The sequence below is a fragment of the Vulpes lagopus genome, chromosome 4 (genome assembly GCF_018345385.1).
Source record: "Vulpes lagopus strain Blue_001 chromosome 4, ASM1834538v1, whole genome shotgun sequence".
Taxonomy (NCBI): Eukaryota; Metazoa; Chordata; class Mammalia; order Carnivora; family Canidae; genus Vulpes; species Vulpes lagopus.
In genome coordinates, this window is record NC_054827.1 from 152,024,793 (window position 1) to 152,048,656 (window position 23,864).

The 23,864-nt window shown below is 56.2% G+C and overlaps 1 protein-coding gene and 1 pseudogene across 3 annotated transcripts in view; both read right to left on the minus strand.

Annotated features, from left to right (window-relative positions):
• Positions 1-2,420: 2,420 nt before the first annotated feature.
• PCGF3 (polycomb group ring finger 3) overlaps positions 2,421-23,864 on the minus strand; it is a 49,595-nt gene continuing 28,151 nt past the window's right edge. Inside the window, exons 7-12 of one of the 3 annotated variants that reach the window (XM_041751631.1) lie at positions 22,076-22,186; positions 21,099-21,187; positions 20,842-20,922; positions 13,300-13,437; positions 6,477-6,557; positions 2,421-5,874 (exon numbers count right to left, since the gene is read on the minus strand). In XM_041751631.1, coding sequence (XP_041607565.1) covers positions 5,827-5,874; positions 6,477-6,557; positions 13,300-13,437; positions 20,842-20,922; positions 21,099-21,187; positions 22,076-22,186 — 548 coding nt within the window. In that variant the 3' untranslated portion in view covers positions 2,421-5,826. The remainder of the gene's footprint in view (positions 5,875-6,476; positions 6,558-13,299; positions 13,438-20,841; positions 20,923-21,098; positions 21,188-22,075; positions 22,187-23,864) is intronic. The other 2 variants (XM_041751633.1, XM_041751632.1) reach the window with 2 other exon arrangements.
• On the minus strand, positions 9,510-13,293 carry LOC121489117 (annotated as a pseudogene).

Below are 23,864 nucleotides of genomic sequence, written 5' to 3' on the forward strand. Positions count from 1 at the left end.
CTGCATCAGTACGCAGGGGTGCCCAGCTCTGGCACTGTCCTTGGCGCGCATCGGCTCGCCTCACGCACTGAGCAGTCCCGACAGCTCACACGGGGCTCCGTCCTCACGCACCTGCATTCGAACTGAGCTGCAGGCGGGGCCTCTGGGTCCTGCCGCTGTCGTGCACCTGCACCACAGGCCGCCGGGGACGCCCCAGGGCGGGGCCCTAACCTGCGGGAGGCGGGGCCCTAACCTATGGGCAGTGCAGCCCTACCCTGCGGGCCGCGTGGCTGCCGTCGCCCCTGAGACCACGGTCGCCTGCCCTGACTCAGCCCATGAGGCCATGGTCCTTGGATGAAGGAACCCACACCACGAAGGCAGGTAAAAGAGGCGGTTTCTTAACATGAGACTTTTCTTCCAAGTTTACGGACCTGAAACTTGTAAAATACAACTTTGAGCATCACGTTGTTCTCTCAGCTCCTGTTTTCTGATTTCTGAGATTGCTGTCCACTACTTAACCTTTAAGGAATAACGTGTTGGGGGCAGCCCGGGTGGCTCAGCCATTTAGCGCCGCCTTCTGCCCAGGGCGTGATCCTGGAGATCCGGGATCAAGTCCCACATCGGGCTCCCTGCATGGAGCCTGCTTCTCCCTCTCCCTCTCCCTCTCCCTCTCTCCCTCTCTCTCCCCCCTCCCTGTGTCTCTCATGAATAAATTAAATCTTAAAAAATAAATAACAGAAATTTAAAAATAACGTGTTGGGCGTCATGTCCTCCCCCGGGGCCTCTCACGGGTCATCTCGTGTGCACTTTGCTGGGCCCGGGGTGCCCACACCGAGGCGACTGCACCACACGAGCACCCATTCGGTGGGCTGAGAGCTCCCGATGCCGGCGGGCCTCACACAAGCCCCGGGGGACTCAGGACCAGAAAGTTGGAAGAAAGCGGAGGGCCTCCCGCCCACCCGACGGCGACACAGGCCCCCTGCCCGGTCGGCTGCTCAGCCGCCAGACCCTGCGAGCAAACACGTGACCATCCCCTACGTACACACAGGGGCAAATGGGGTCACCGGGTGAGCAGTGACACCACCACCCAGGCCAGGGCTGCCTAAGACCAGAACGGGCTCACGACCCCGGGACCTGGTCACCAGCACGACCAGGCCAGGCAGAGGCCTGGGGCTCAGCGGGCAAGTGTGGGCCCTCAGCTCGTCCTGACCCGGGGCCCTGGGGGCGAGGCCACGTCGGGCCCCTGCTCAGGGGGAGCCTGTTGTCCCCCTCCCTCTGGCCAGCCCCCACTCGTGCTCTGTCTTAAATAAATAAAATCGTGAGAAGAAAAGAACCAGAAGATGCGGCAGCGGCCCAAGACCGTTAAACTCCTTTAAAAGGGAGGACTTCGCATAGAGTCAACTCCAGATGCTGCCCATTAACGGCGACTGCGAGGGGTACCCGCCACTGAGCCCCGTCCAACGGATGTCGGCTCAGGACAGGTGCCCAGGGTGGCTCAGGACACGGGTCCTCGTCTCCACTGCTCGCTCACAGACTGACTTTGCGTTTGGTTTGTTCGCTTCTTACCCCTGCCGTATGGTGTTTATTGTGATTTTTTATGTGTTCAGTTTCTGTGAGGTTTAGGAAGTCCCATAAAGTGTCGTGTGGTGTGACTGAGCTTGGAATCCGAATCCTGTTTCCCCTTGCTTTACAAGTGGATGAGCTGACGTCTGGGCAAACAGCCGTGCGTGCTCCGAGGGCGCCCAGGACACTGACCTGCACAGGAGCGGACAGACGCGCGCTTGCCGTTCTGCTGAGATCCGACCAAGGGAAGTGAAGTGCTGTCGCCTGACCCAGCCCAGGGACCAGCAGGTTCTTTTCTAACCGTGTTGTCACTGGCTCTCCACCAGAGTGAGTGTTCACTAAGCAAACAGCTGAGGGCGTGGACTTTACCCACATTCCCGCCAGAGCTTCGGTACCAAACGCTGGCCCCCTTTAAACGAAGTTCTGAAGATACAAGTGCCTCGCGAAGCAGTTACTCGGTGACCAGTCTGCGTGGGCCCAGGGCAGGGTGACCCAGAGGACAGCGTGTGGCATGACGGGCGCTGTACCAACGCCGACGGTGCCGCTCAGACCCTGTGCCTCGCAGCCCTCGCAGCCCTCGCAGCCCTAGCAGCCCTCGCAGCCCACGCAGCCCTAGCAGCCCTCGCAGCTCTAGCAGCCCTCGCAGCCCTCGCAGCCCACGCAGCCCACGCAGCCCTCGCAGCCCTAGCAGCCCACGCAGCCCACGCAGCCCTCGCAGCTCTAGCAGCCCTCGCAGCCCTCGCAGCCCTTGCAGCCCACGCTCTTTCAAATGTTACATCATATACACACGTACAGGACAAAACACAAACAAACAAAAAACCCCAAACCCAAAGACAAGTATTTTAGATGATCAATTTCCAGCCTGAAAAATTTGTAGGTAAGTTTTCTTTTGCTTTTATTACAAGCATATAATATTAATTGGCAAAACACTGAGTACAAGCTTCACTATCATAAAATCAAAACATTTAAGCAATATTCCAAAAAAGAGTTTAGACAAAAACTAGCCACCAATAGTACAAAAATTACACACCAACACAAAGCATAAAAAATGTAAACTTTCAAATTAAACAGTCAAAAATATGTATCTGCATTGTCATCTCAGTAAACCGCGACAGCGTCCATGTTGCCACATGTGACGATCAGGTTACTGGCGGCTCACAGCCCTGAACCCTACGTCACTCGGGGAGAGGATGGTTTTCTTAAACCCAATTAAGCTGTTGGAACAGACATTTACACTAACACTACACACACCTTGGGGGACACTCAACCTTCAGTCCATCCTTCAGATGCGCTCGTGGACACGGGAGCCACACGCGGTGCAGGCGACGGTGGGCGGGCGGCGGCGCGGGCAGCCTCCTCGGTGGGACACCTGTCTCTGCCTGGCAGGGACGGGATCTTCGTAAAGGTTACGGCTAGCCCGAGTACCGGGTTTCCTAAGCTACGGATCCCAACTTGGGTCGTCTGTTTGGACACCAAGGCAGAGCAGCTCACTGGCTTTCAGGCTACAGCCCCCGGACGTGCCGGAGCTAAGTGCTTTCCTGAGGAAACAGAGAAACCGCCTTTTTCCCGGGTCAGCTATCTGCGCTACGCTTGCTTCAGCGTCTTGAGAGCACACCTGATACTCACACGTGAAGCAGAAATCAGCTGGCTCGTTCCTAGAACAATCGATCCAATGACACATTTTAAATTGCTGTAAAACGCCCTCCTGTGCACTTCGAGGGAAAAAACGAAACGAATTTGTAAAGACTTCGCCACAAGGAGGCTTCAGAGGGCCCAGGAGCCCCGAGGGAAGCAGCACCGTCCTGTCCGTGGCCGACACGCGGCGGTGCCTCCAGGGCCGTGAGCACGCAGGGCCGGTGTCCACGGCCGCCTGCCCGGCCGCCCCGCCGCGCAGGGCACACACACAAACCATCCCCAAACAGCACTCTTGTTCTTAGAACAGCAACGGAAAAGGAAAACCCAAAGAGCTGAATGTACACACACTGGGATCCCACCTACATTCTCTTTCGATTCAGCAGAAGAGATGTGACGTTACAGTTTAGGCAGATGTCTGATCAATGCATCCGGAACCTATTGCACAAAAGCATAAACGATGCTCTTCATCTATACAGAACAAAAACATACAAATTAAAAGCTACTCAAAGTAAAAGGAAGAAGCTTGCAAAACATGTCACAATTTCATTTTATATGCCTGTAAATAAAGCTGGACCACAGAAACCAAACAATCGGATGGGAAAATATGATAGAAGGCTTAAAATAGAATAAATAATTTTATAAAGTTAAGTTTTCTTTTTTTAACCCCCCAAATCTTAAATTCAATATTATATATTCTATCTGAATTTTCTATCTTCATGAAAACTGCATTTAGTGAGACCGTGTGCTGGGCAGCGCGTCCCACTGCGGTGACGGTGAGATGGGAAGAAGGTGACCGGACAGCACTTGTTTTACCAGCGGAAACCGTCGTGGAAACCACTTCACAGGAACTCCATCTGTCAACAAAGAAACCCGGGAGGACCCGGCCCTAACCGATCCTGGCGCTCATGCCGGGAAAAACCAAATTCAGCCTTTCGGCGTGGACTGAGAGCGGGCCAGCGGGAAGGGGCCCCGGAGCCGCCCGGGGCCGTCCTGCCGTGAAGACAGTCTGCGCGAGGAATCTTAGAAAAATAGGTATGTCTGCTGCTGAGGTTTCGTCGGGTTAACACGGTTACAAAGGGGGTCACAGGAGGGCCAGCGGCCAGCCGGCGGCGCCAGCCCTGGCTCCGTCGCCACCTCCGTGTCCGAATGCGTCCACTTAGCACCATAGCAAATTCAAGTGATTGCAAAGATAGCTACAAAGTCACAAATACGTGTCAGGGGATCCTCCGGCGGTCCCGCGGCTGATCGGACCGCAGGGCGGCTCTGTGGGTGTGGACGCGGGCGCCCCAGCCCGCACCGAGGCACGCGCGGCCTGCGCGGCGCTCGGCAGTAGTGTGTGTGCTGAGGTAGACGGTGCGAGTCACTCACGCGTGCGCTCGCTGGACCCGCGGGGCGGCCCGAAGCACGACGCGGCCCCCACGCCGCTGCGCTCGAGCCCGGTCCGACCCCGCGTCACACCCGCCTGCGCGCGCCCGGGCGGCTCTCCCGTCCCCGAGGCCAGGCCCGGTCGTGGCTGCTCCCGACGCTGACGTCTACGAAGGGGGCAGCAGAGACCCAACCCTCGCTGTCGGGCGGCAGGACGGCGACACGCTCCCGAACACGGGGCGGGAGGGGCGGCGAGCCCGCGGACCCCAGGGCGACACTCGCGGCCCGGAAAGCGCTTCTCCTCCCGCCCTCCCACGCTCCAAGTTACTGCTTTAAAGGGACGAATACTGAGGTGCTGGCAGAGTTTATTCACTAATTCCACAAAAATATGAACATCTGCGAGGAGAAAGGGGTGGACCGGGAGTGTGCTGCCTGCCACGGCCGCGCCGGCCCATCGAGGACCGCGAAGGCAAGCGCAGGCCCCGCCGGAGCCCGCGGACGTGCCGCCCGACCCACGTGCCTTCCTAGGAGAGCCCCGGGCCACCACCCTGTCCGGCCCGGTGAGCGCGGGCGGAGCCAAGCAGGGAGGCTAAGCGGGAGCCCTGAGCCACCGGGGCCCTCACACCGTCCGAGGACGCGGGTGGCTCTGCAGGCCGGCGCCCAGCCAGCCAAGGCAGCCCGGGCCCTGTGGGCCGCGCCAGCCCGACCGCGTCCGGGGGGCAGGGGACCCTCCCGGCCTCTGCCAGGGCCGCCGCGCGTCCTCAGGGCCCAGGCGCCGGCGAGGCGGGGCAGCGGCGGGCTGACGTGGCTCCTAACGTGGAAAACGAAACCCCGTGGCTGACTCATAGTATTAATGGAATGCTTTTAAATTAACCATTTATATACCTTCTAAGTCTTCAGGAAGCTAAAGGCAACATAAATATCGTCATTCACCAAGAAGAGATATTTTTTTCAATAACTTAGGAAGGGTTCAATAAACGTACAAGTATTTTTGAGGATTATCGTGAACCCAAATTCATAAACTAAACGGAAATGACCAGATTTTCAAGGCCCAGGAAGCAAGCACAGGTCGCGTGGCCACTGTGTTTACCATCTAGTCTGCGAGAGGCGCCTCTCCGGCCGCTGAGACTGTGAAGTGTTTCGTCGTCTTGTAACCGTGGTGCTGGTAGTGTCTTGTCGAGTGTGAATTCTCTCATACAAAAGTTATAAATACTCTATTCAGGAATCTGGTCCCGCGACACCGCAGGCGACACCCGCGTGCAGCGGGCCCGGCACGGGGCGCGCTCAGAGCAGGTCCATCTTGGGTCTGTAGTGCAGCAGGAGCGGTGCCTTCTGCAAGACAAAGTCAGAGCACGGGGCCCATCACGACGGCCAGCCGCGGGGACGGGCCCCGGGCCTACGCACACCTGCGCCCCACCTGGTCCCGCCCGTCCCCTCAGGGTCCTGCTGCTCTGGGCTGCCCCCCAAGTCGGGGGTCCCGCCATCTGCCTCCTGCTTCAGGGGGGCACCCGAAGGCTTTCGGGCACCCTCTGGGTGCAGCAGCGGACCACGGGGTGGCCACCTTGGCCAGGAGGACCCCAGCCACACGGGCTCTGGACTGATGATCTAGAACCATCCTGTCACAGAGTTGTTACTTCTAAGTTCTTTGTTGGAAATATGCAGAGAAAAGTAGTTTCCGGATTCTGACAACCCAACAACCCAATCTTTCTTTTTTTTTTTTTTTAAAGATTTATTTATTTATGATAGACATAGGGAGAGAGAGAGAGAGGCAGAGACACAGGCAGAGGGAGAAGCAGGCTCCATGCCGGGAGCCCGACGTGGGACTCGATCCCGGGTCTCCAGGATAGCGCCCTGGGCCAAAGGCAGGCGCTAAACCGCTGAGCCACCCAGGGATCCCCCCAAGAACCCAATCTTTACAAAGTGACGGGTCTCACCTTGAATCTCCATCTCGTGACAACCACAAATTTGAGTGTGTGGTCCTTGCCCAGGATTTCCTCATTGCATAAAATGTCCAGCTGGCGGGAGAAGAAGGCTTCAGTCAGGGCGCCCAGAGCACGGCGCTCAGCACGCCTGGCCCCAACACTGCGCCTGCCAGCCAGGGGCACACAACGTGTCGCCTGCGGGTGACGGGTCCTATTTCCAGGTGGCACAGGTGGGAGTGCTTGGAAGGCCCCGCCCCAACCCACCCAAGGGTGGAAAGCACCCGGAATCTGGACTCACACCCCCCAGGTCCCCTGCCCCAGGCCCTTGGCTGCTGTCACCACAGTACCTGTCTCCCCACCTCAGTCCAACTCTTGGCCGAGCGTGTCCCTCTTACCTCAGTGAAAAAGGAAATGGGCTCTTCAGATGGTCTTTCTCCTTTATTTTTTAAAAAGACTATTTTTAGAGCAGTTTTAGGGTGAGGGCAATACTGAGAGGGAGGTGCAGAGGTCTCCCATGTGCCCCCATCCCCCCCAACCCGCACCGGAGGGGGCGTGTCATGGAGACACGTGGTCCTCACCCAGGCCACAGACGGCGTCAGGGTCACCCCCTGGGCTGCGCACTCATGGCAGGTGCCCCCCGCGGTATCCCAGGGCGCGGCGTCATAGCCCCAAGGCCGCCGTCCTCCCCCCCCGTTCACCCCCCAGCCCTGACCACCGCTGACCCTGTCACTGTCCCCAGAGGTCCGCCTCTTCCAGAAGGTCCCACGGCGGGAATCAGGGGACTGCTTTCCCTTAGTGATATGCGCTTAAGGTTTTCGTGGCTCGATAGCTCGTTTCTCGTTAGCATGAGTAACACCCCACCGTCTGGGCGGAGCACAGTTTATTTATCCGCTCACATGCTGGAGGACGTCCTGGTGTTTTCAAGTTTGGCAATTACGAACAAAACTGCTATAAACATCTGCATGTGGCTGTTGGTGTGGACGTAAGGATTCGGTTAATTCGGATGAACACCAAGGCGTGTGACTGCTGGACCTCGTGGGCAGAGCGTATTTACTTTTGTAAGAAACTGCACCGTTCTGCAGCGTCCACGGGGTTCATCCAGGTGGTGGCAGGTGGCAGTCTCCTTCCTGCTTAAGGCTGAGTAACACTCCTCGTATGGATTGTGTTTATCATTCCATCCGTCCGTCCATCCATCATCCATCTGCTCGTCCATCCATCCATCCATCCATCCGTCCATCCCTCCGTCCATACGTCTGTTCATCCATTCATCCATCCATCTATTCATCCACCTGTTCATCCATCCAATTATCCATTTGTCTGTCCGTCCATCCATCCATCCATCCATCCATCCATCCATCCATCCACCCACCTGTTCATCCATCTGCCCACCCATCCCTGGACACGTGGGTGCTTCCACATCTCAGCGGCCGTGACCGTGGGGGCCCTGCCCTCGGCTCTGGGAACCTGCCCAGACCTGGAAGGGCTGGGCCATGTGGTAATTCTGTGCGTTTTTGAGGCCCGTCCACGCTGTCTTCCACGGTGGCTGCACCCTGTTAACACCCCTTGCCCCCCTCCATGGTGCACAGGGTTCCAGTTTCCTCACATCCTTGCCATTTTTATCTTCTTGTTATTTATTTATTTATTTTTTTTACAGTAGCCATCCCTGTAGGTTATGAGGTGGTTCCCAGTAATGACAGTGACACTGAGCATCCTTTCACAGCTACTGGCTGTGTGTGCCTTCTTGGGAGAAATGTCTAAGTCCTTTGCCCACTGTTAAAGCAGGTTGTTTGGTTTCTTTTACACTACATTTTAGGAGTCTCTATATACTCTGGATAGTAACCCCTTATCAGATGTATGGCTTGCAAATAATTTCTCACATTCTGTACAAAATTTTTTTTATTTTCAAAAAGTCCAATTTGTCTGCTTTTTTCTTTTGTTGACTGTGCCTTTGCTGCCCTAGCCAAGAAATCATTGCCAAATCCAGTGTCCTGAAGCTTTTGTCCTATGTTTTCTTCTAAGAATTTCATTGTTTTATTTTTTATTTTTTTTTTTATTTTATTTATTTATGACAGTCACAGAGAGAGAGAGAGAGCCAGAGACATAGGCAGAGGGAGAAGCAGGCTCCATGCACCGGGAGCCCGACATGGGATTCGATCCCGGGTCTCCAGGATTGTGCCCTGGGCCAAAGGCAGGTGCTAAATCGCTGCACCACCCAGGGATCCCTTTTTTTTTGTTTTTATTTTTTTTTATTTTATAGTTTCATTGTTTTAGGTCTGACATTTAGGTCCCTGATCTACTTCAACTTCTGCACGTGGTGTGAGGCAGGGGTCCAATGTCATTCTTCTGCATGCTGATGTGCAGTCTCCCCAGCAGTTTGTTGAAAAGCCTGTCCTTTCCCCATTAAGTGGTCTTGGCACCCTTGTTGAACATCACTTGACCACCTACGTGAGGGTCCATTTCTGGGCTCTCTATTCATCTCCATTGATCTAGAGGGCTGCCTTTATGCCAATATCACACTTTTTGATTAGCGTAGCTTCATAGTAAAACCTGAAATTAGGAAGTGTAGGTCCTTCAGTTATGTTCTTTTTCAAGATTATTTCAGCAACTTGGGGTCCCCTGAGATTTCATATAAAATTTAGGATGGGTTTTTAAATTTCTGCAAAATATATCATTGGGATTTTGATAGAGATAGCTTTGACTATAGATGGCTTAGGTAGTATTGACATTTTAACAACATTAAGTCTTCCAATCCGTGAACTTGGGACATGTTTCTATTTGTTTGTTCGTTTATTTATAAAGATTTTTATTTATTTATTCATGAGAGACACAGAGAGAGAGGGAGAGAGAGAGGCAGAGACACAGGCAGAGGGAGAAGCAGGCTCCATGCAGGGACCCCGACGCGGGACGCGATCCCGGGTCTCCAGGATCACGCCCTGGGCTGAAGGTTGATGCTAAACCGCGGCGCCACCCAGGCTGCCCGTTTCCATTTATTTATGCCTTCTTTAATTCCTTTCAGTAATTTTTGTAGTTTTCATTGTACTAGTCTTTCACCTTCTTGGTTAATTCCTAAGCATTTTATTCTTTTTGATGTGATTGTAAATTGAATTGTTTTTTTATAATTTCCTTTTCAGATTACTCATTACTAATCTACAGAAATGCAGCTGATTTTTGTGTTGACTTTTGTCTTGCTATCTTGCTGAATTCGTTTAGTAGTTGTAACGTGTCTGTGTGTCATCTTTGGGATTTCCTTTTTTTTTTTTTTTTTTTAAAGAAAAAGCCTCCTTTTATTGATGCACCCATAGACGGACCCACAATTTGAAAGGGACAGCGACCCAAACATGACACTCGTGGTGAACGCAACTGAAACACAAGGGGCATAAGATGGCTTTACAGGGCCACATGCCTCCTAAGTTAGGGATGGCTTCTGCTATCATCTTGTCTTTGAAAGGGGAGAGCTTGCCGACGCCTAGATTCTGCTCCATGCCCTTGACCCCAGCAGCGACGGTGTGGAGCAAGAGGTGGTCTGCTTCCCGGAACTTACCGAAGGAACACTGAACAACTCCCTCCTTTCTGTTCGTTGCACCCACAAGGGAGAAGACAAAGCAGGCTCCAGCATATGCCATGGACAAGGTGGCAGCGCCTGCTCCCGCTTTGGCCTTCACCACCTCCGTGCTGGCCTCCTGGATTGCCCAGGGAACAGCCGTCAGCTAGTCCTGAGGAAGGTCCACTTTGAGGGTACTCTGAGAGATCGGGGGACGACAGTCTCTCCAGCATGGCCACCAACGAGCCAATAACAGGAACGTTGAGTCAAGCGGGATCCAAACCCTTCAGCTCTACAATCAAAGTGCTGACTCTGACAATGTCCAAGGTCGTCACCTTGAAGATTTTATTGGGGTTCTATGTTCTGTGTTTCTTGAAAACTTTTGTTGCGATTGGGATGGTGGAGTTTAGCGGATTTGCAGTGATGTAGCTCGCGGCCTCAGGTCAGGGCTGGGTGCAGGCGGCAGGCGGCAGGCACGGCAACCACAACTGGGGCACCGGTGCTGACCAGGTCACCCTGTGGCAGGCCTGGTTTTTCCTGGGACTCCTGCTGGAATAACCACCACATCTCGGCCTTTTAGACGGTCAGCCAGCTGCTTAGGTCCGAGGTAGGCTCTCCCGGGTGCCCTGGCCTCAGATCTGCGGCCACCCCGGGCGTACAAGCACTGTCGTAGAGGGTCAGGCGGCTGACAGGCTGCGCAGTTCCTCCAAAAGCCCCCAGCACGGCTCTGTTAGCATTTTCTGGGCCGACAGCGGGTGGGCGAGGGCGGAGAGCGTGGCTGGAGCGGGCGGGCAGCGGAACGGCAGGCAGGTGACACCACGACCTCCACCTCTTTGGGATTTTCCACATTAAGATCACATCATCGGCAAAGAGAGGGACGCTCACTCCTGCATCTCCCACGTGGAACCCCTCCCCTGCCCGCTCCCAGCAGGACTCCCAGGACCGCGTGGAACGGAGGTGGTGGCAGCAGCATCCCCACCTTGCTCCTCATCTCAGAGGAGACGCGTTCAGTCTCACGTCGCGTAGGGACGTCTCCCGGGGTCTTCTAAGTGCTTTAGTCTGCGCAGGTGCTTCCCTTGCGTCCCTGCTTCGTGGGGTGTTTTTATGTGGACGCGTGCTGAGTGGTCACAGGCCTGGAGACGGGCCTCAGCAGTGACGATCCGGGGTCCCCCCTCCACTCTCCGATGCGCGTGTCACATGATCCGTGTCCCGCCCGCCCGCGCCGGCGTTCCAGGAAGAGTCCCCCTTGGTCGTGGGGTACAGCCCTCTGGACCTGCCGCTACCCCAGGTGCTGGGAGGCGGTCACGGATGTCGGGCTCCGGTTTTCCTTTCGGACGGTGTCTCCGTGTGGCTTTGGAACCCGGCTGACGCTGGCCTCCCAGAATGAGTCAGGAAGCTTCTCTCCCCCTCAGGCTTTGGGAAGAGTTGGGAAGAGTTGGCAAGGACGTTGGGAGAACCACCTGCGAAGCCGGCAGGTCCTGGGCTCTCCTCCGCGGGGCGGTGTCGGATCCTGATCCGGGCTCCGTACCAGTCGTAGGCCTGTTCACACCCGGTGTCCCCGTGACTCGGTCTCGGAGGTTCTGTGTTTGCAGCCCTGCGTCCCCTCATCCCAGTTATCCCACGTGCTGGCGTTCAGCTGTTCACGGGACGCTCTGACGACCCTTTCTATTTCTGCACAATCAGTAACAATGCCTCTGCTTTCATTTCAGATTTTAGTCTTTTTTCTTAGTCCATTATCTAGAAGTTTGTCAAAACTTTAAAATAATATGTTCTTTAAAGATTTTGTTTATTTGAAAGACAGTGCACACAAGCTGGGGGACAAGCTGGAGGACAAGCAGACTCCGCACTGAGCACACGGCACCCCGCGGCTGGGTTCACAACCTGAGATCATGACTGGAGCTGAAATCAAAAGTCGGAGGCTTAACCGACTGAGCCCCCTCAGCTGGTTTATTGACCTTTCCAAAGAATTGAATTTCTCTATTGTATTCTGTTCTCGATTCCATTTATCTCTGCTTTGATCTTTACTATTTCCTTCCTTCTGCTGGCTTTGGGTGCAAAGCTTTGTTCTTTTTCTAGTTCTATGTTGTTGATGAGACCTTTCTTGTTTTTAATGTATTTATGGTTATAAACTCCCCCCTTAGCATTGCTTTTACTGTAACCTACAGGTTGGTAAGTCGTTTTTTCATTTTTATTTGTCTCTAAGTATTCTCCAATTTCTCTTGGATCCGTTAGTTGTTTAAAAGTGTGTTGTTTAGTGGCGCCTGGGGGCTGCCAGGAGTCTGCTCAGGTCCTGATCCCCGGGTCCTGGGACGAGCCCCACATCGGGCTCCCCGCTCAGTGAGGAGCCTGCTTCTCCCTCTGCCCCTCCCCGCACTCGTGTGCGCGCTCTCTCTCTCTCTCATACTTTTTCCCTCTCAAATAAATAAATCTTAAAGAAAAGTGTGCGATTGAATTTCCACGGTATTGTGAACCTGCCAGGTTTCCTCCTGTAACCATCTCCGACTGTGTGCTGCTGTGGTCAGAGAAGACACTCTGAGGCAAGTCTGTGTCTGCCCTCCTCTTATAAGGACCTTTTTGCCACTGAATTTAGGGCCCAGCTGGATGATCCAGGATGATCTCAAGATTCGTGACACATCAACAAAGACCTTTGTTCAAATAAAGTCACATTCACATGTTCTGGTTGTTAGGAAATGGATGTAGGTGTTGGTGGGGTCACCGCGTGGCCCACTATGGTCTGCCTTCTGGTCCCTCGGATCCACATCCATCTCACGTGCTAGGTGCACTCGCCCCATCTCCACATGTCAGCGTAGCGTTGCCACCTCAGGAGGGCCCCCCAGTGACACCCGAACCGACAGGCTCACCCAGCCTTCTGTCCACCCCCTGCACACACCAGGGGCTCCGGCTTTCACTTAATTCCCATCATTTACCACCAAATACCTGAAAGTATCTTACTAACCTGCCCACTTATTCACCCTTCCCCCAGCCAGTCGTCCATCCATTTGTGGATGACGAAGAACAGCCTCTCTTCCAAAGGAACACCCTCTCCCTGCCGCCCCGCCAGCTGTCCCTCCTGGTAAGGGGCTCCCCTGCTCGCGTCTGGCCTTCCCTCCATGCTCTTCACCACCACGCCCCATCACACTGGCAGGGAGCATGCACAACAAATGGAGACTTTTTTTCTGACTTAAAGTCTCCAAACAAAGATATAAAAAAAAAAAAAAAAACAAAGAACTTTAGGAGTATCACTTTTACAAATGAGAAACAATTTGTTATAGTTTCTATTGGTGTAGCTCCTACCTCATTGAAAGACGAAAGGTTAAGTTTTTTGGCGATGAACTTCTTCAGGTGCAGGACCGTGGCCTGGGCCGAGCAGCGGATCCACTTCCGTTTCAGGCCGCGTAGTTTGCTGCTGTTGCACTCCAGACAGATGCTCACCTGTGAGAGGAGGACATGGCTGGCAGGCTCGCTCAGATGTTAGATGTGACATCGCTGACCTTGTGAAATCAGAAGTTGCTTTGGGCCTCAACACCATGGGAAAGGGTTTTACGTCATCATTTCATACACATTATCTTAAAATCTGTTTACTGTTTTGTGAAACATAATCGAACGCTGTTAATTTTGTCTTATCAAGTACTTCAAAGTAACTCTGGGAATTATCTGTTCATTGTACACACAACACTGGTCTCGCCTCAGAGGTAAACTGCCACAGACTGAGCCCCGTCCCGAGCTCCTGGCTGGTGGGACGCACACAGTCAGGCTGCGAGGAGCACCTGCCGGCGTGAGGAGGAAGGACGCAGAGCCAGCATGGCAGGCGCCCCTGACTGTGCACGGATGCACCGAGGAAGGCTTTGTAAAGGAAGCAGTAGGACAACTGCCCTTGAAAGAAGACGGTAGGGGCCCCTGGGTGGCTCAGCAGTTGAGCGTCTGCCTTCCGCTCAGGCCCTGACCCTGGAGTCCCGGGATTGAGTCCCGCAACAGGTTCCCTGCAGGGAGCCTGCTTCTCCCTCTGCCTGTGTCTCTGCCTCTCTGTCTGTGTGTGCCTCTCATGAATAAATAAATAAATAAAATCTTAAAAACACACACAAAAAAACAGGACAGCAGAGTCTTGAGAGAAGAAAGTACTCTGGCCTCAGGAAAAAGCCACAAGCAAAGGCACAAAGTTGGAAAGTTCACAGTTACCTCCCAGACAATCAACAATTCAGTGGGGTCACAGTATGTGGCATGTGACAGGGACCGCGAGGTAACCAAGTAAGAGGGGACCAGGGGTGCCCGGCAGAGGCAAAGAAGGACCCCAGGCCGTGCAGCCTGGCTCAAGAGAACCCTCATGAACGAGTAATTCTCCAGGAACAGCCACAAAAACAAGGCACAATCAGACCTCCCAAAATTCAGGTAAAAGGATGAAGAGAGGAGGGGCACCCAGGGCCTCAGTTAGCTGCACGTCTGACTCTTGATTTTAGCTCAGGTCATGATCTCAGGTTTGTGGGACTGAATCCTGCTCAGGCTCCGCGCTGGGCATGGGGTCGGCTTGAGAGTCTCTCTCTCTCTGCCCCTGCCCCCTGCCCTCATGCTCTCAAAACAAAACAAAACAAAACAAAACAGAGGAATTAACTAAAATCTGTAGGTCTAAAATTACTAGAGATACAAAAGAAGGAATTAAATACATAATACACTTTGGATAAAACCAGGCAGGTGTAAAAGGTAACTAAATACACCTTCTAAGCCTCATGGTGGCTGAATCACAGAGGAAGACAGACCGATTTCATGAAAAACCAACTTGAGGAAATTATCTAAAAGAAATACAGAGACCAAGATGTCAATTAAAATAACAAGACAAAGAAGAGGGAAAAGGGAGGGATGTAACGCACCTGGGACAGGTGTTCTCAAGGAAGGGAGAACTGGGGACAGAAGTAACAGCTGAAGATCAAAATGGTGGAGGACGTAAACTCTCAAATTCAGGAAGCCAAAGAATCCAAAACAAGTGAAATAAAGGAAAGCTACACCTACAGAGACGTGGGGAAGGCGGGGAGGCGCCAGGAAGGGGCAGCGGGTGCCTGGAGCCCCGCAGGAAACGCGCAGGGATGAGCACGGTAAGCGAGACAGACCCCGGGGAGGAGGGGGCGGCTGAGGAAAAAGACCCCCGTCGGGGAGGCAGGCACGGGGCCCCAGGTGGGCGAGGCCCTCGAGGCCTTCGTGTTGTTGGGGCAAACCAAGAGACTCATTAACATCAGACCTTTAAAAAAACGTAGACATTCATTTTAGAATTTCACAGCCACTAAAATAATAAAAATAGGGCCTGTCACTTGCCAGGTAGTTGCTAAACAGACGCAAAAAAGAGATTGAAGAACACGAGTTCAGTAGAAGGCAAGAATGGGGGAAGATAAAAAACTATCAGTGCAAAGTGCAAATAAATTCAGAATTGCCACCAATCATGGTAAATGTAAAATAACTTGTCAGTTAAAGAAATTTTCTCATTGGATTTTCTAAAAAAAATTCAGTTCCGTGCCGACATGAGTGTCGTAGTTAAGTTGGAAAAAAAAAAAATCGAAATACCAGGCAACTATTAACCAGAAGCGCGCTGACCCAGCCAACCAGGTGAAGGAGACTTCCAGAAAGAGAGCTTCCTAGCAGAACGCTCCCCGAGAAATGTCTCTGACCCGGAAGGCACTGGGGTCACGCTCGGACTGGCGGGAGGCTGAGGCACCGTGACCCCCACGACGGGCGGCCGTGTGCTCCTGGGACAGCCGCCCCGGTCCGAGCCCGCGGCGCCGCGCAGGCCACGAGGCGGCAATCAGGGCAGCTCCAGCAGAGGCCGCAGGGGCCAGAGGGTGCCGGCCCACAGGAGGCTCAGAGACACGCGGCCTGCGTCCCCGGCTGGACGAGGACCAGACGGCCAGGATTTAGGGGAGGGGAGGGGCGGGGGGACCGGAGGCTGGGTTCACCCCCCTCAGGTTTGTGTGGACTTGTGCGGGCAGCGGGGACGGTGGCACGGCGGTGCCGGATGTGTCGCCAGCCTAACTACACCAGATCAGCCTGGAGGAAGTACCAGGGGCGTGGGGCAGCTCGCGACCCCCAGCAGCCAGTCCTAGGTCAGGCCCTCGGCCAGCCCTCCCCGTCCCGCCCCAGCCACCTCCCATCTCTACGATGGGCCTTCCGGGGACACCGTGTCTCGGCGGATCACACGACACGCCGTCGCCCGCACCGGTCACCGGTCACCGCTGGCCACAGCGCCCGCGTGGGGGACCGCACGCCGTCTCCCCGAGGCCTGGCTGCCGTGAGCAACGGGGCTGTTTCCACGCACGCAGGGAGCCGCAGACGCGCAGGGTTAGTTTGTGTCTGACTCGCCACGCAGCTCTCGCGAGCGGCTCAGCCCTTTACCCTCCTGCCAGCTCCCACGCCAGCCCCGCCAGGCCCCGGCCCTCTGACCCAGCCGACCCCGTGGGCATCACGGTTTGGTTTCGGTTCCCTAACGACTCAGGATGCCGAACAGCTCTCGCGTGATTATTAACCAGGAGCAACGTTCACGGACGTGGTTCACCCACCTCTCAGCGGGGTTATCTCCTCACCCAGTTACATGACACGCGTGTTCTAGACACAGGTCCTTTATCAGGACGTGATTTGCAAGTATTTTCTCCCAGTCGGTGGCCGGTCCTTTCACTTGACAAAAGCCACTCGTTTTTCTTCCGTGGGCTATGTTGAACGTGAGAACTCTCGGCCTAGCCCAAGGCCCTAAAGATTTTCTCTCACTCGTGTTTCCCCGTAAAAGTTTTGAAGTTTCACATACTCTTATATTCTGGGCTTATCTTCTTACACGAGGTGCGAGAAGAGGACGTCCATCCGTCCAGGGTGTGGACGCCCAGCTGTCCACCACCCCCTGCCCCCAGTGCCCTCCCTTGGCTCCTTCACTGAAAACCAAATACTACAAATCTAAGGGCTTATTTCTAGGCTTTGTTCTATTTCTGCAATTTGTTCTACTCACTCACTCATCTACTTAATGCCTCGAACGTAATGTCTTGACTACTGCAGCTTTTTAGTGGGATGTGAGGTTTAGAATTTTCTACATAGATTTCTAAGAAATAACCTATGGGTCAAAAAAGAAATCATAACGAAAATTTAAAAATACTTAGAACCAAAGAATATATTTAGGAACTACGTGGATATTCAACTCAAGAAGCCAGGAAAGGCACCAAGGGTGAACACAGGGACAGCAGAGGGAAGTGAGAGCATGAGGCATCCGGCAGGGATGACCCGGAACACAAGGCAGAAACGTGGTCTTAGCAACAGGAACAGAGAGCGCAGAGTCGTGGTAAAGCCCTGTTTCTCGCAGCGACACTCGGGCCGGGGGGGGGGGGGGGGGGGGGGCCGTGTTACCCAAGAGCGCCGGGTCGGACACGAGCACCTGGCGGATGGGCATGGGCCCGGAGGAAGGGAAGGCGACTTCGCCAACGCTACCTTTTCCCAAAGTAACCCTGAGCCCATCCTCTGTCGCTCTCAGAAAGGTTTCTGTGGGTCGCCCACGCAGTGTGGCAGGTTGGTTTCTAATTGTTATTTCGAAGAGCAAAAGGCAAGATTAGTCAAGATTATTTTGAAGAAGAAAAATTAGGAGTATCCGCAAGTCAACATGTGACTGTGGTTTTGGCACCAGCACAGACGACAGGGCCATGGCGAGGACAGACCCGAGCACGGACGGAGCGCAGGCGGGCGAAGGTCCTCGGCAGGAGGGGAGCCGGGGATGCGGAGGAGCCCACCCGGAGGACGAGAGGCTTGCCCTGCCGCCCTGCCGCCCACGATCACCGCTGCTGGCCTACGACCTCACTGTAGAAAGGGGAACTTTAAAACAGCTCGTAAGAGAACGTCAGAACGTGTTTAGAACCTTGGGTGTGGAGATCTCCTGAGATACCGGAGGAAGCGAGGATGGTTTTAATTACTTTGACCCAAAGGCTCCGAATAATGACGAGCGTCGACTCGGGACAAGCAGGCCCCGGACGGCTCTCGCGGAGAGCCAGGCCACCCGGCGCACCAAGTCCACAGCGGAGTAGGCGACTTAACGAAACGCAGAAGAACCAGGAAAACCAAGAAACACTTGAGGGGACGTTCGCACGACCGGAGCACACGCGAAGACTGGACTGAGGAAGAGAAGCGGGCGACCCGTCTGGGGACCGCACGTCCTGGCAAGGACAGGCCCAGTGAGGCCTCGGCAGCCGCTCTGCCTGGGTCTCGGGGTCACAGCGACTGGCCCCTCAGCCCGAGCGTCCAGCAGGCAGGGACACGGCACGGCCCGAGCGCAGCACACGGACGCCGCGTGGCATCAGCACCGAGTCCCCGCGTTACACTCAAGGTTCTCACAACTGGAACTGGGACTGACAGGCAGTCGTAGAAAGACGCATGTTCCGTTTACGCGGCTTATGGCTACAGGAAGCCCCCAGCCCAGCCGGGCACGGCCCCTGCTCTCGGGGAAGAGCCCCAGCCCCCAGCACAGCCCCGCTGCCCGGTCCCCTGCCCCAGGGAGCCCCAGCACCCCTGCTCCCTCCTCCGCAGGCCCTGCTTGGCCGCCCGCCCTCCCTGCCCTCCCCTTGGGACAACCTCCCTTGCTGCTCCCTGGCTGGGGGCCCAGACGAGGGTGCTTGGGTCTGGGCTGTCCCACGGGGCTGAGGCTCGTGCGGGCCGAGTGCTGCCCCCAGCCACGGCAGCGAGTGGGGGTGCGCACAGCCTGAGCAACAGCCCAAAGCCCTCACCTGGCGGCTCCGTCCCTGTGTTGGGGGGGGGGGACCCCCCACAGGTCACGGGCACCTCTGGGAACACCTGACAGCCCATTTGCTCAGAAGCAGGCCCTAGAGGAGGGCCAAATTCTTCTGCTTAAAAGTAGGTGTAGGGGCGCCTGGGGGCTCCATCAGTGAAGCGCCTGCCTTCAGCTCAGGTCATGATCCCGGGTCCTGGGATCCAGGCTCACGTGCGGCTCCATGCTCAGCAGGGCGTCTGCTTCTCCCTCTCCCACTCCCCCTGCTTGTGTGTTCTCTTGCTCTCAAATAAATAAAATCTTTAAAAAAAGAAAAAAAGTAGGTGTATATTCTAATTTTCTTGTGTTTGCTTCAGTGACTCATCAGAGCTACAGAATGTGGCCTTTACTGCAGGCCCACCTGGCAGCAGCTGGCGGGGGGGGCGGTCTTGTCCCAGGGAAGGAGACTGAGCTGCTCTGGGGGAGGCGGGGGGACGGGACAGGGCTGGGGGCGGTGCAGGAACGGGGCTGGGGATGGGGCAGGGGAGTGGGGAACGGGGGATGGGAGACAGGGATGGGTGCAGGGACAGGGCGGGAATGGGGACAGGGTGGGGGTGACGGGGATGGGGGAGGAGGGTGGGGACGGAGCAGGGATGGGGGGGATGGGGATGGGGCTGGAGCAGGCACCGAGCACCAAGGTGGCTGAGCACCACCTGCGGCTTGACTGCGGATGAGGACGAGCTGCCCGGAATGTCACAGGCGCCCTGTCCAGAGTGTGTTCAGAACAGAGCCAGGTGCTTTGAGGCTCAAGGACAGCAAAGCCTGACAAGCATCGCGGCGAAGTCCAGTCTTGTTCTGAGAAGTTACAGATGCCGACTGACTACAAACGGCCATAAAATAGACATTTAAGCGCACCTGACACCGCTCCTAGAGAACCAGATGAGAAACTCAAACTCCAAACAGCAGGAGAGGACAACGGAGGGCACTCGGGAGAAGGCCCGAGAGGGGCGGGTGGGGAAGTGGAGGCCCAGGAGCCCGCGCACGCAGCCGAGGGCAGGAACCGCGTGCACACACACGGCGGCCACAAGGACGGACTGAGCCAAGAGGCCAGGAAGATTCATTAAGCCAAAGATGGACTCTTTTGAAAGCAACTGATCAAACAGACGAATCCTCGGCCCGTGGAGGATAAAAAAGGCAAAAATTACTGACAATAAACCGCGGAAATATAAGAAGCAATGAAGGGGAAACTGAGCCGGGGGTGGGGCCGGCGAGGGAGCCCTCTGCCCACCGGGCCGCCCGTCCTCCCCTGGCCCCAGGGGCACCGACCACACCTCTACGTCCACACACCGTTTCGCTCCCAGAGATCTCGACCAGAACCGTGTCATCCGAAGACTCAGACCCTGTTATTCTGTTCTTCCCAAACCACACTACTTAAATCACGTACTTAACACACACGGGCACACGTACGTGTACGATCTGCACGCACATAAAGCTGCACCTGCCAGCACACGTGCACACACACCCGGACGCGGCCAACGCCCGTCTGCACGGCTGTCCTGAGCGTTTCCTCCCCCAGATGCTCTACGTGCACAGTTAGAGCCACAACCACCGAGGCTCATCTGGCGAGGACACACCTTGCCCTCCCGTGACCTGGGGACCCTCTTACATGTTCTCTACGTTCTTCCCACCCGCGCCCACGGATTCCGCAGGCTGATCTTCCCCCGCCCTCGTGAGCAGCCAGTGCCGAGCGCCTGCCGCCGGGGTCCCTGACGCCGACGCGGGGGACGGGGACGTGGGGGTGGCTCTCTGCTCGCGCGCACGGCTCCTCCACCCGCCTCCTCAGCACGGGACCCAGAGCCACGCCGAGCACAGCTGGGAAGGCGCCTCCTGTGTCCTAACGCCAGGGCCCCGCTGTCAGTGGATGCGCCGGCAGCCCTCCGCTCAGGGTGCTGGGAGGCGCGGCACACATGGACTGGGATGGGAGCGCACGCTCGCTGCTCCCTCTGATCTGGCGAAGACGCCTCGGGGCTGTCTGCTTCCTTCCCTGTGACACGCGACCCGACTGGACCCCGTCGTACGGGATACGTGACGTGCACGGAAAGGCGCCCGGCGCCAAGCGACCCCACCTGGGGAGTCGTGTGCAGGGTCTGGGCTTCAATTCTTTTACGTTCAGGATGTTTCAGAGCAAGCACATGTTTCTCTGCCAACTAAAAGGAACAGATAAGGAAGGAGAAACTAAGGAGACGTGTTGGCACTTGGCCGCGTCTACTTCCTTGGCGACTGGCCTTTTCTTCAGAAACGGAGGCAGGCCCCACGGCGGGCGTCCGCGCCTCTCCTGCCGTCTCGTGCCGCGCGGGCTCACACCCAGGCCAACACCGTCTACCTGCTCGTCGCTTCGGTGGTAGTCGTTGTCCTCCTCCTGCTTCTCCTCTGCTGCTTCTTTGTTCGAACTGTCATCTGCTTTGGTTTCACCTTTCAGCAAAAACAGACGACACCGGGTTACAAATCCAGAATGTTAAACTGTTATCTTTCTATCTTTCTAACTTTAAACCATTATTTTTATTTTTCTAACCGTACAGTATGGTCAAAATGCTACAAAGATTCATCCAAATAAGACAGTTGCACCTTTAAAGGGATACGTAACTGGGGCAGCTGGTCTACGAAGCACCTGCTAAAACGCCGCGGGGCCCGAGAGCCTGCGGCCAGCTGGACGTGGTCCGCGGGCGTGTGCACCAGGGCGCGGCAGGCCGAGGCCACCTGGGCCGGCGGACAGCGGAGAGCCCTCGCGCCCAGTACTGTTCAATGCCTCGTACGCCAACTACCGACTGGGTGACGCACGGCTCCCACGACCTCTAGGGTTCCAACACCACTTTTGGAACAAAGACCCCATCGAAAGCAAGTGGCTGGGACGAGATCCCCGGCCTCACATGCCGTCCCCGACGGCACCCCCTTCCTCGGCCGCCCCCCGCCATTCTGGGGCCAGCTGTGACCTGTGCTTTCTTGCGCCGTGGTCAGAAACACACGGGGCAGTCTGGAACCCTCTGAGGAACCGCTGTGGTCACTGGGGAAAACAGAACGGCACCAAACGTCTGAATAACCTGTTATAATACAGCGGGACCTTACACCACCACTGATTCTACGCGGAGCCCAGGCACTGTTGGGCCGCCCCCATCAGGGAAGACAGGACTGGGCGCCTCTCGGGGCCTCTGCACGGCACCTCACTCCCAGTCCCTGGGAATCCCGCCCCGTCACCCGAAGGGACCCTGGTCCAGGACCCGGTCCTCACGCTGCCCCACAAGCACCACACCAAAGCCCGGGGGGTGCCCAGGATGGCGGGCAGCAGGCGCGCTGGCCACTCACCGTTCCGATGGGGGTCGAGGTGCTGCTTTGCAGAACAGGTCTCCCCCTTGACGTCTCCGGGCACCTCCATGCCTAACTTGTGGTAGAAGTCCCTCTGCTTCCTCATTTCCGCTGTTGGAAACAAACACGTGCTCAGTGTCAGGAAGGCACCAGGGCCCATCAGGACCCCGCTCGCAAGCATCGCAGCAAACGACAACCTGGATCCGGGGGCCTCGACGGCTGCCACCAGGAGACCCATCGGGGTGGCCAAGTTCACGAGCGTGCAGGGGAGGCCGTGCAGCAGCAGGAGCCCCCAGCCCGAGTGTGCGCACCCGTGAGACCCCTGCCCCAGACCCAACATCGGGGTGGCCATGCTCACGATCCTGCAGGGGAGGCCGTGCAGCAGCAGGAGCCCCCAGCCCGGGTGTGCACACCCGCGAGACCGCCCCCCCTGCCCCCGAGACTCAAGACAGCCGCTTCCGGCAGCTGGTGTCTGCCCCACGCTCCCCGACTCTGCGGTGGCACAGGGATCTGGGGCTCAGGCCTGCCCACCCGCCGACCCTGAGGGCACCCGGCTGCGCCCACGGTGGGTGAGGAGCGCCCCCTGCTGCCTGCGGGCAGCCACCACAGCCGGGAAGGTCCCTAAGGTGCAGAGGCCGGCGCCACAGGCTCCCAGCAGCAGGCTCCCAGCCTTGCTCCCCGCGGGCGGCAAGCCGGCCAGAGCAGCTCCCCGAGCACAACGGGCCGGGCGCCTTCTGACAGCAGGCGGCCGCCCCACGACTTTTAGCACAAAGGGACTCTAAAGCCTGTGCCCAGACAACAGAGCAGCCGGTCATTGCTCAGGCCACACAGCAGGTGACAAGGAAAATCTGTTTGCTTTTATTCTAAATATTTATTTGAGCGAGAGAGAGAGAGGGAGGGAGGGAGGCACACAAGCAGGAGGCAGGCAGAGAGAGAAGCAGACTCCCTCCCCCCTGCCGCTAAGCAGGGAGCCCGATGTGGGACTCGATCCCAGGACCCGGGATCACGGCCGAGCCGCAGACAGACGCTCAACCAGAGCCACCCAGGGGCCCCAACAAACAAAATTTAAACCCAAGTTGTTCCAACTAGTAACGTAAGACTCACCCCATGAAACACACTTGTGTACGGCTAACCCTGTGGTACCCGGTTGCACTGCCCACCTGCCCCTCGTCTGCCCCGTGTGCCACGCGCTCCACGGAGCTAGGGAGACGCGTCCCCATCCTGGACCAACGCCGACACCTGGCAGCCCAACCCTGCGGGAGCGTGGCCACAGGGGTAAACGGGCAGAAGGAGGACGCCCCTCGAACTCGGGGACAGCGCTGCTGGCCTAGACGGATGGGGCGCTGGAATCAAGTGCACCAAGTGCCCAACCAGGCTGGTCTGGGAAATTTGGGATTGGCTTGGAAAGAAATTAAATAATCCTATAAGAGCTGGCTCGGGAATAAACGTGTGAAATGCAGTGCGTGGCGGTGAGGCCGTCCCCCAGGCTCTCCAAGGCGGTGCACTCCTGCGGGTCCACGCCAGAGGAGTCTCCCCTCGTGGAAATGAGGCAGCCTCACATACCTTGTGTAATTCTCATTAAGAATTCTTCAGCCATCAGAATGGAAAAAAGACGGAAAATAACAATATTCCACGTCAGGAAGACACCAGCATAGAGACGTTCCGGGCTAAGTGTGCAGCACGGTAACCCGCAGCTAGAACCACGGGGCCTCAGCTGCTCGCCCCCACGTGCTGCTGGTGAGCTATCGGACAGCAAGCACCTCACTGCTGCGTAAGGAGAGGGGCGCGC